This window comes from Salvia hispanica, chromosome 4, assembly GCF_023119035.1.
Source record: "Salvia hispanica cultivar TCC Black 2014 chromosome 4, UniMelb_Shisp_WGS_1.0, whole genome shotgun sequence".
Taxonomy (NCBI): domain Eukaryota; kingdom Viridiplantae; phylum Streptophyta; class Magnoliopsida; order Lamiales; family Lamiaceae; genus Salvia; species Salvia hispanica.
The window spans coordinates 41,985,659-41,997,733 of record NC_062968.1 but is presented as its reverse complement, the minus strand read 5'-3'; the positions used below and the strand labels follow the sequence as shown (position 1 = coordinate 41,997,733).

The 12,075-nt window shown below is 31.6% G+C and overlaps 1 protein-coding gene across 1 annotated transcript; it reads right to left on the bottom strand.

Moving 5' to 3' along the window:
• Positions 1 to 6,417: 6,417 nt before the first annotated feature.
• Positions 6,418 to 7,472, bottom strand: LOC125224201. The gene is made up of 2 exons (XM_048127558.1): positions 6,912 to 7,472; positions 6,418 to 6,822 (listed from the first exon to the last, which is right to left on the bottom strand). The coding sequence occupies exons 1-2, from the start codon at positions 7,470 to 7,472 to the stop codon at positions 6,418 to 6,420; spliced, it is 966 nt and encodes a 321-aa protein (XP_047983515.1).
• Positions 7,473 to 12,075: the final 4,603 nt, after the last annotated feature.

Here is a 12,075-nt window from a genome sequence, read left to right as displayed (position 1 = left end):
ACGAGTGGTCCAGAAGAAGACATGTAGTATCTTTGTTAGAGTAAGAATTAAGATAGGAAATCTCGGTTTCATTTGTTTGTGGTGAAGATGAGAACTCTTTTTAAATGCATTAAAAGAAATAATAAGGGCACGTTTTATTAAGTAGATTAAGATGGTGCTCGGTTTCTTGGACAAGTTAGTAACGAGATACAATACGGGATAGGTATGGACAAGTATTAGAGCATCCACATTCATGTTCTTCAGCAAGAACATGGATGTGGGTCCAGAACCACATTTATTCATTTTTTACTCTCTGCTCTTTCGCAAGAGCACAACACCCACATTCATTATCTTCTGCAAGAGCATGCTCAAGGGTTCCACTATTCTATTATTCAATTTAAATACTTCAATTACTAAAAACATTTCTACAATATTAAATACATTAAAAATACCTGAAATACTATTATAAATTACAATAAAATTAAAAATTACATAATTAAAATCCTAAAAATTAAAAATTACCATAATTAAATTCATAATAAAAAAAAATGAAGAATGAATGAGAGACAATTTGATGTAAAGAATGGATGTTGAATGTGGATATTTATAGATGATTTTGGGATTAAATTTTTTTTAAAAAAATAAAAAAAATTGAAAAAAATGGTAAAGCCACGGCTATATTTTTGTGAATCTGAAATATTTCTTTTTTCTTTTTTCTGAATTACTTTCGATTTTTTATGATTTTTTATAAAAATAAAATAAATTTAACGGAATAAAAATGAGCCAATTAGGAGGCGCCACGTAGGCGTGCTCTTCGACATAGCGGTGCTCTTGCTATCAAGCAGGGCTGTGCTGTCGGCAAGAGCACATCAGCAAACAGGGTATGCGTCGCGCCGACGGCACGACGGATGCTCAGAGCACCGTGCAGATGCTCTTAAATTAGTAGTGGATTTTATATTATTATTTGGTTTATAGAGTTAAACTTTCGAATAATTTAGCATTGGATATTTGTATATGATTGTTTGATTGATTAAATTAGGATAAACTAAGAAAACACCGGAAGTAATTAATATTAAATAAATAAAAATTAAATTTATTAATTTTATAAAATTGTGATACAATAAAAGTTAATTATTCTAAACTAAAATCTCATCGAAAACTTAAAATCAACAGCAATTATGCTTGTAAATGCATTCTACTTATAAATATTATTTTTACTATTCTACCAATTTATTCAAAAAGTTAAAGTTGTTTTAATAAGTTAATTATATAGTAAAACTTTTGCTTATTTAGTTTAACATTCCCACGTAACCTGGTATCCACGGTCCCCACCCATCCACGCCATTCCAAAGTTGTCTTTCTCAAGCATCATGTGGAGCTTTACTTCCAATAGTAATCAGCTTGTTGGAAGATGGTGGCCGCCTGTCTTTGGCAAAAGATTAATAAAGAAGACGGCCCAAATCTACCGTATTCCATAAGCTAACATAATTTTCTCCGAATTGTTTAATAAACTGTAGAATGGCGTCGACACGTGTGAGAAAAGAGAGAGGGGGCTGGATATAATAGAAAGGTGTCATTTATCCCTTAAAATGTCTTATAAGAGGGAAAGGTTTTCCACAATTATATAAATGAAGACCAGCACTGTAATCAAATACCAACTCTTCTAAATATTGTACAAACTATAAACTGTGATTTGGACCGTTAAAGAATGTGAACAGATGATATACAAGGTAGAGACAGTATAACTAAGGGTGAGCCAAATATCAAACACCGGAAACACTATCACAAATGGTCTATCTAATACTAGGCTTCTTCTACTGTTTGGATATACGGTTTTGCGATTGGTTTGAATTAAAAAAACAGTAAATAAAACAAGTAAAGAAAGCAAATAAATCAATTGCAAAATCAAATACGAGAGAAAAAAAAAGATGGAGACAGTGAAATTCCAGGGATGTGCTTTCACAGTTATGATTTATACAAAACACAATTTACAATATTCTATCACCAGTTCATGCTTAACTAGAATGAGTCACGTAAGTATTGATCATGCAACACAAAGTAGATTATACACTAAGGTCATCAATCTTAGAGTAACAACTTTTAAAGGTTCAATTAGACTTTCAGAAGATCCTCATTTTCAATTAAAAGTACACTTTTAGGAGCTATGAATTAATTCATCAATCTTAGAGTAACAACTCTTAAAGGTTCAATTAGACTTTCAAAAGGTCCTCATCTTCAATTAAAAGTACATTTTTAGGAACTAGGAATTAATTCATCAATCTTAGAATAACAACTCTTAAAGGTTAAATTAGATTTTCAAGAGATCCTCATTTTCAATTAAAAATACATTTTTAGGAGGAATTAATAGTACCGTTAACTAAGTCGTTCAAACATGTAAATCCTCCACTTACGATAAGAATTTAAAAAAAAAAAACACTTTAACTACCCCAATATTGAAACATCTCAAAATATGAGAAACAAGATAGAAAAATTATGAGTAATAAGATAATGAATTAATTTAAAAATTAATTGTTGAGGCTAAGCTTCATAAATACAGATGTATAAGTGTGACACGTATCCCAAAGAAATGGAAGAAAGGAGCTTTTGACAAAATAATATTCCATCCATCTCATTCTAAGTTGAGCATTTCTTGCTCAACATGAAATTTTATACAATATTATTTTTTGAGTTAAGTACTAGTACGAGATATTAAAGTAGACATAGTGATAATTATATTTTTAATAATATATTATTTAGAGTGAGATATCTTAAAAAATAAACAGTATCACTTATATGATTACGAAGATAGTAAGCTATAATTCCTAGAAAGATTCAACGTATAAAATTATCAGACACATTTGATGAATTTATAATAAGGGGCGCGTTAAAATGAAACACCTCTTAAAGTAACACCATACCATCATTCCTAGCCAATCATTTGTACACGTGGACGAATAATCAGCTGCCATGTAGCAATCATAAAAAATGCTCAAGAGTAAATTTTCTTGGCCAGCAATATCCAATACATTATACAGCAATTTTTCTCGGCCAGCAATATCCAATACGCTACACAATAATCTATAGATTGCTGTCTAGCGTTTATACTATTGTTGTGTAACGTTTATAATATTGCTGGATACGTGGTGTTACATGTCATTTTAAGAGGTGTTGTCATTTTAACGCACTCCTTTATAATTATATAACGATAAGGTCATATTTTAAGTATCATTTATTGTAGCCAAATAAAAAGATGACTATGGTTGAGCCCAAATGTTTTATTGTATTATCATTTCAAAAATTGAATTATATTTTCAAATAAATAAAAATAGAATTTTTATAAAATAACTCACACAACCATCGAATAAATTAAAGGTGGCATAATTATTTATATCAAACATGTAACGACGACAAATCGTTATGTTAGAATTCATGATATCCAATAAGTAACAGTATATGAGTGAGGTGCATTAAATTCATGATATCAAATTATTGCCTCTGGATTTAAATACAATAAGAAACGTTCAATTATATACGTTTATCACTACCCTTCATTTATAATTGCGTTAATATTGTGAAATATTTTAATACATGATTTTATTATTTTATTGAGTTAAACTAGCAATAATGTAATTTCTTTCAAAACTATCTTTTACATATATACTAATATCATGTTTGTGCTATGCATAAATTAATACTCCCTCTCTTCTATAGTAATAGATGTGTTTTTTTCGGCACGGAGATTAAGAAAAATTGTGTTAGGTGAGTTAAGTAAATGGAGAATAAAGTGGAAAATGAAAAAGGTAGAGAGATGAAGAGAGAAAAAAGTAAGAGAGAGTAAAGTAGGTGTAGAAAAATGTGTTGACTTTTACTAAAAAGGAAAATGACTCTATTACTATGAAACGTACTAAAATGGCAAAATGACTCTATTACTATGGAACGGAGGGAGTATATTTTTAAAACATTAATTTTCAATTTTAATTTAATTAAATAAAATTAGAATCAATATTAACAATGAACAATATGAGTGACAATTTTAGTTATATGAGAATAAAAAATTTGTACAAATCAACATTGAAACATAATAAATTTGAAGCAAATCATGTAATATAATGTTTAAACATTAAATCATGGAGTAGGAAGATAAAAATCTATCACAATAAAGAATTAAACACAATGGATAATTACTCATCATTTTTAAAACTTCTTTATACACTATATTAACTTTAAAATTAATATCAATCTCATCATTATAAACTAAAACCTTCAATTCTTCACAATTCGTCACTTTTCAACAGAAATTATAGGTAAAATAACTCGTTTGACATTTTTAAAGCAATCCGCCTGACCTAAAACTACAATAGAAAAAGGAACAAAAATCAATTTGCCATACACAAAATCAATAATCAATTATCAATATATTAACGTTGCAAATAAATGCCCTTCATAACCATTCCACCATATTGGTTAATAAAGAAGCAAAATTATAAGCCATTCCTAACATCATGCAGGACCTTGAGCATTGTATGCCACGACACAGGGTCCTGCCAACGTGCTAATATGCCTCGTACCAGAATCTCCATCATCAGTTTCTTCCGTCGTGCACTTCAATTTCTGATACTGGAGTTTTTGCAGTGCTGGGCTACATTCAACCAAATGTAATGCCAAAGAAGCCGTAAAATTCTTGAACTTTGATGCACCCTAATTGACAAGATACTACTCAAAATAGTCAAAACTTGTAAAAAAAACAAAAAGAGGATTTTTTCAACCATAAAATTAGAGAGAGCTGAGAAATCACCTCTCCGAACATCTGGCTAAATTTTTATTTGGAATTATAATCAAACATTTAAACCAAATTTAAATGATGCAATAAAATCTTCAACTCACTCCACTTAATTATACGTGACAGAGTAAAACCTTCCACTCACTTCACTTAATTACACGTTTAATGACCTTTAAATTATACTACCTTCTTCTCTGAAAGTTTGATACAGGTTAACATTTCGGTCCGTGTCTGAAAGTTTGACACACTTCACTTTTTATCATTTTTGGTAGTGGACCTCATATTAGACTAACCCATTCCTACTCACATTTTATTATAAAACTAATACTTTAAAAGTAGGACCCACATCCCATCAATTTTTTCAACTCACTTTTCATTACATTTCTTAAACCCGTTTCGGATCAAAGTGTGTCAATATTTGGGGATGGAGGTAGTATATATTTAATTTAATATAATTTTTTAAATTAAATGACAATATTGTAAATTTTTCCAAAACTCCCCTTTTATATATTGTATAGATTATTAATGTGATTTCTTCCAAAACTCATGTTTTATACATATGGATATGGATATGGATATGGATATGGATATGGATATTGATATGAATATAGATATAGATATAGATATAGATATGGTTATCTATATACAGATGTTTAGATTATTCAATGTACTCAGTCTCTTTGTTTCTCGGGGGATTTCAATTTCTCAATTTAGGGCGCACAATTTTTTTTAATTATTCATCACATATAGGAGTACTCAATATCTCTTGGTTTCTTGGAGGATTTCAATTTCCCAACTCAGGCATCTCCAACCATTTACGTCAAACTCAAACCCATTTTTGAGTATATGTCACACCAAAAAGTAATTTTACTTCAACCATTTACACTATTTCTTTAACAAAATTTTGGAGTAAACACCATATTTGGTGTTATTCCATTGAAAAACCCAAAAATGAGTTTGAGTTTGGTGTATGGTTGGAGAAATTATCTACACCAAAAATGAGTTTTGGTGTATGGTTGGAGATGGTCTTAGGGCATACCAAATTTTGGGGTCTCGGACTCTCTGATGTGTCTTGTCTCTATTCCAGGTGAATCACACTAGTAAATACTCCCTAAAAATGCAGAGATTTAAATATTATTGCATGTAATTATGCACTATGTTAGGATGACTGTTATTAGGATCCACGGTACAAATAATTTCCTATGGCTGCTTGCTCGTATTAGGCGTTTCAAGTATACATATTGCACTATTAGGCTTAGGGTTGTAATGTTATACTCTCTCCGTCCATAAAAAGTAGTCTTATTTGTGAACGGCACAAATTTTAGAGAGAAATTGATAAAGAAGAGAGATAATTAAGAAGAAAAAGTGGAAAAAACAAGAGAGACGATAAACGGTGAGAAAAGTATAAGAGAGGAACTTTCCATTTTAAGAAATAAGACTATTTTTTGAGGACATCCTAAAATGACAAAATAAGACTATTTTGCGTGGACGGAGGGAGTAGTAGTTACTATACATTGATTTGGTCAAGTTTCTAACAAATAGCTTAGTTTGATGCTCTTGTTTTCTTAAATAATATAAGTGTAGTAGGTGTTTGTTTTTACATTAGCCTTGATTAAGAAGTATATCTCCTGCTAAGTTCATCTATGTTTCTCGCGGAGTTAATGTTTGCTTGTTGGCAGTACTCTCTCGAACGCGTCTACAAGCAACATGACTTTTCTCTGGTTATGTGTACTGCCTTTTGTGACCACTTCTCTGAGTGCATAATCCACCATCCATTCCTCCGCGTTTTTCCTTGCCTCCGGTTCTTGATGCCTCAAGATAACCTTTTCCGCTCCTTGGTTGTGTTCCAGCGGCTCCTCAGATTCCTGATTAGACTTCTCGCTTTTGACTGTAGCTCGCGTTGATCTTTCATCTTCAGTTTCTGGCATTGCCTTGTTTCTGGGATTCAATTCATGAACTATGCTCCATTCGTCTTCAATGGAATTCAAAGGCTCATTTCTTGAATCCTTAGTGCTTGCTCTGTTGAAGTTCTCTAACTGATTGCACTCATCCTCCATATATTCCTACAGGTTTTTGATATTGTTGTTGTTGTTGTTATTGTCAGATACGAAAATGGATTCAAGTATTCAACGGAAGAAGTTTGTTTTGATACCTTATCGTGTTTGATAGCTTTGCACTTGGTTCCAGTAGATGCTGCATTTGGCGTTTGACATGTCATCTTGCTGCTCCTCTTAGCTTTGAGCTCACGTCTCCTTGCTGGTACGAAGCACTTCAAAGGGGGAACAAGTGCGCGAAGATGCCCATTTAAAGAACAGTAACTGCGTGGGCAAACCTTCAAACCTGAGGTCCCCTGCAATCCTGCTCCTCCCTCGAGATAAGCAGGAAACTTGCTACCTTTCAAACTCGAGGAACACGTTGCTCGCACTACTTCTAAACTTCCACACATGACATCTAAGGTATTGCTTTTTTTCTCCAATGTTAATTCTTGCCTATAGGTTGAGCAAGACTTTGTGGAATTTGTTATGTGGGAACTTGAATGATCAGGACTCTTTCGAGGGGTCTGCCTCGCTGTACTAACCTTTGATCGATCTCTTCTTGCATAAGCACTAATGGTCGACTTCATGTAATTTGGGAGCTCTTCCGGTTGGCTGGTAAGCCTTGAGGAGTTTGGCGGATGGTGGCTGGGGCTCGTCTTTGAACCCGATTGCTTCATCAGTTCATCTTCTTGTCGATCAAGTCTGCAGAGATCGAGTGTCTATGTTTCAACACGACGAGCTTAGATTCTAGAGGAAAACCTAGCGCAGAAGCAAGGGGACTGAGGTTGGTTTTCTTTTCATGCAATGCAAGAAAAGTGGTGGGGTGAAACAAAGATTTCATTTTAAGTCTTGAAATTGATATTCCAAGTTATGTGGTTTCTTGAGGAATACATCTTGATATGAGCATTGGATGCTAAACCCTCCACTGCTGTGGCTGCATAAAATAGCAATTTATATAGGAAAAGCAATTTGTCAAGTATAGAAAGAAAAAAGAGACAGATAATTTTGAAATGTATATTATAGGGGCGTTCGGTTTGCAAGATTGTATCCGGGATTAAATTTGTAGTGTGTTTGGTTCATGAGATTCAACTCCGCAACTCAATCCTAGATGGATAATCATGGGATAATTAGTCATAGCTCATCCCCTATGACTAAAATAATCTCACAACTCAATCCTAAATTGTGTCTTGGTATTATTTTATCTTGAAAACCGAACACCACCTATGTTGTCATATAAAGGTATAATCAGGGGCGGACCTACACCAGGGCATGAGGCGCCCATGGAACCCCCTTCAGCAATTTTAGTTTTTATTACTACCTTCGGTCTCCATTAAATGTCTTATATTTAAATTGGTGCGTGTTTAAATATTATTTGACTTTGTGAAGGAAAATGAATGGAATATAAACATCACTTTTATAATCACTTTTATAATCATTGTGCATAAAATGAGTTAGTGGAATATGAGTCCATTTATTAAAAGTAGTAAACGTGAATTGCGACATTTATTGAGGAACGTTCAAATAACGAAATATTAAACATTTAATGAGGACCGGAGGGAGTATACAGTATAGGACTTCCTCCGTCTCACAATAATAGTCAATTTTGTCATTTTGGTCTGTCTCAGAATATGAGTCACATTTTACTTTTACCATAAATGATAATTAGGTTTCACATTCCATTAACTCACTTTACTCACATTCTATTAAAAAATCAATATAAGAAAATAATCTCATATTCCACGACTTTTCTAACTTACTGTTCTTCATATTTTAAAATCTCATATTCCACGACTTTTCTAACTTACTGTTCTTCATATTTCTTAAAATATGTGTTCTTAAGATCTGTGATCACATGCACTAAATATATATCCTACTGTGGAACGATGTAGTACTATTAGGATCCTCAAGACAAAATATGTGTTCTTAAGATCTGTGATCACATGCACTAAATATATATCCTACTGTGGAACGATGTAGTACTATTAGGATCCTCAAGACAACATAGTAATCTGCCAGCGGACATGGCTCTCGCATTAGGCTTGTGTGTAGGGGCCACAGATTCAAATCCATTTTTATTTTGTTCTGCATTTCCAGTTTTTTTCTGTAGCTTTTTATATACATAAAATATTTCAATAACCTATAAATATTAAAGGTGGAATAAAATTTCTATTTTTTGCAACAGAAAAGAATTTTTTATATGCATAAAATATTTCTATAACATATAAATATTAAAGGTGGAAAAAAAATTCGATGCAAATTAATTAATAATATGATAAGAAAATTTAAATTATTAATATAATAAGGTAATATTCTAAAAATGACACTTTATCTTTAATATTACAAAAAATCTGCACAAATAATAAAGTATGGCCATAATTTACACTTTGTTGGCATATTAGCAAATTAATTGATCTTAATTTTTAATATTTTTTATTTCAAAAAAAATATCAAAGTAAATTTCAAAGTAAGAAAATAAAATATTAAAGATAGAAGAAAACTTTAATTTTATATGCATCAAAAATTTCAATAAAAAAAATAAAGGCTAAAAAATTTGACAAAAATTTCATATCTAAGAGCGTTCGGTTTCCATATTATCTAGGATTATTACACTTATACTCGTTTGATAAGATAGTAATATCAAGATTGAGAATTATATTTGGACATTACTAATTGTTTGATATTATATTTAAGCCTAACTTAAAGTCTAACATAAGACAAAGGTTCGCTTTATTTTTGCCAAAATTATAACTTTAACCATGTTTATGTAGCATATTAATTTATTAAGTTAAACTACTGTTATATTATGAGGAATGTTATATTGCTAACTCAATACTTAATTGATAACTACAATTAAATAATAGCCATTAGATATTCAAATTAAGGGCCTACATCATTAGCCCCGGAATGCCAATACGATAAAAAAACGTCAATTAGGGTATTAAGGTCAATTTACAACAAATTAATTGTAACTAACTTTTGAAAAATATCTCATAACTTTAAAGCGTATAACTTTCTCGATTTAAATTATTTTTTTGCATAACATATATCAAATTAAAGATAATTTCACAAGGATTCTAACGAGATCTCACTTGCATATGTTCCGATTTCAAATTTTGAAAAAAAAATTTATTTTTATTTTATTTTTTCGTACAGTAACAAATGTCAACATGATATATAAAATATGTCAATATAATACATGTAGGGGTCTTGTTAGGTTGAGATTTTTTAGCTTAATTGAGAACTAAGATCCATTTTTAGCCACTTATCCACCAGATTTTCGAAATGTCAACATGTAGTTTATGTCAACTAGAGGGTATTAATGTCAATAGTCTGCACATCAAATGTCAATAGCCTGCATCAAATGTCAATAACTTACAGTTGACATTATATGTGTATAGTTGACATAATCCAACATTTTCGAAATGTCAACAGAATGTAGTTCATGTCAATTAGGGGGTATTATCGTCAATAGCCTCCACATCAAATGTCAATAGCCTGCATCAAATGTCAACAACTTATAGTTGAGATTATATGTGTATAGTTGACATGATTATGTCAATTACGGGGTATTATCGTCATTTCATTTCTAAAATGGCGGAATATCAAATGTCAACAACTCGTATTAAGATGTCAACAACTAAAAAATAACACGTATAATTCACATATCAATAGCCAGAATATCAAATATAAACAACTCATATTAAAATGTCAACAACTAAAAAATAACACTTGTAATTCACATATCAAAAGGCTGAATATTAAATGTCAACAAACTCGTATTAATATGTCAACAACTAAAAAAAATAACACTTGTAGTTCACATCTTAATAGGCAAAATATCAAATGTCAACACCTCGTAATCAAATGTCAACAACTAAAAAATAACACTTGTAATTCACATATCAATAGCCAGAATATCAAATGTCAACAACTCGTATTAAAATGTCAATAACTAAAAAACAACACTTGTAATTCACATATCAATAACCAGAATATCAAATGTCAACAACTCGTATTAAAATGTCAACAACTAAAAAATAACACTTGTAATTCACATATCAATAGCTAGAACATCAAATGTCAACAACTCGTATTAAAATGTCAATAACTAAAAAATACTCCCTCCGTTTCACTATAGTTGAGGCGGAACTTTTGGATACGGAGTCTAAGAAAGGGATGTTGGGTGTTAAATAAATAGATAAAAAAGTAAAAGAGAGGAAAAGGTAGAGAGAATAAAGTATAAAGTGAATAAAGTAGAGAGAATAAAGTAAGAGAGAGTAAAGTAAGAAAGAGAAAAAAGTTACCATATATGGAAATGACTCAACTATGGAGAAACTTCTCGAAATGAAAAAATGACTTAACTATAGTGAAACGGAGGGAGTAACACTTATAATCTACATATCAATAGTCAGAATATCAAATGTCAACGACTCGTATTAAAATGTCAACAACTAAAAAATAGCACGTCGATTCCTTCTCTCTCATGATTTTCTTCGTGAATTCACGAACCTCATCGATTTTCTCCCTGTCAAAACACAGAAACAACAAACTGTGCCAAAATTTCATTATTGCATTTTTACTCTAGCTGCGATCGATTATATCGGAGGAATTCGACAATTCGTCTTTGCTCTTCAAGCATAAGAATAACAAAACTGAGCAAAATTTTGTTCAGAATCACGTTTACAGCAACCAGAAAAGTACTATGTATAGAAGAAGCAACACGCATAAATCTCATCGGAAAAAAAAAAATCATGTGTGAACGGTTTCGGCGAAAAGCTGATGAATGACAATTGATTCCAACCAAATATTCAATTAACTCCAACAATTTATTATCCAAAAAATAAAACAACAGTATTTGAAGATTTTAAAAACAAAAACAAGAAACATAATTCACCTGATAAGAGCGACACTATATGAATGTGCGCTCGAGAGAGACGAATAATAAATATGTTGAGCACGCAATCTGTCTCTATTTTGTGAAATTCCGAATTTCGAATTCCCCAAATATAGGGCGAGATTGATCTTCCAGAATAAAGGAATGTTCGAATTGAACCCCTCACTGATCAAATTGAGAGCGGAATCGAACACATCCACGAATTCAACCTTCGGCAACGAATTCGCTGAAGCTGTATATGCAGATTTCGATGAGATCGCAGATCTCCATCAAAAAATCAGCGATCTCGAGGAGGAGAATCGCAATATCATTGACGGAAGGCTGCGAAGAAGGAGAAGAGGAAAAACAACAGAAAAAGAATTGGCGGAGATCGGGCACCGAGAGGA

Coding starts and splice junctions, on each gene's coding strand:
- LOC125224201 (XM_048127558.1), bottom strand. CDS start 7,472: ATGAAGCAATCGGGTTCAAAGACGAGCCCCAGCCACCATCCGCCAAAC. Junction 6,823..6,911: donor AAGCTATCAAACACGATAAG/GTATCAAAACAA, acceptor AAAAACCTGTAG/GAATATATGGAGGATGAGTG.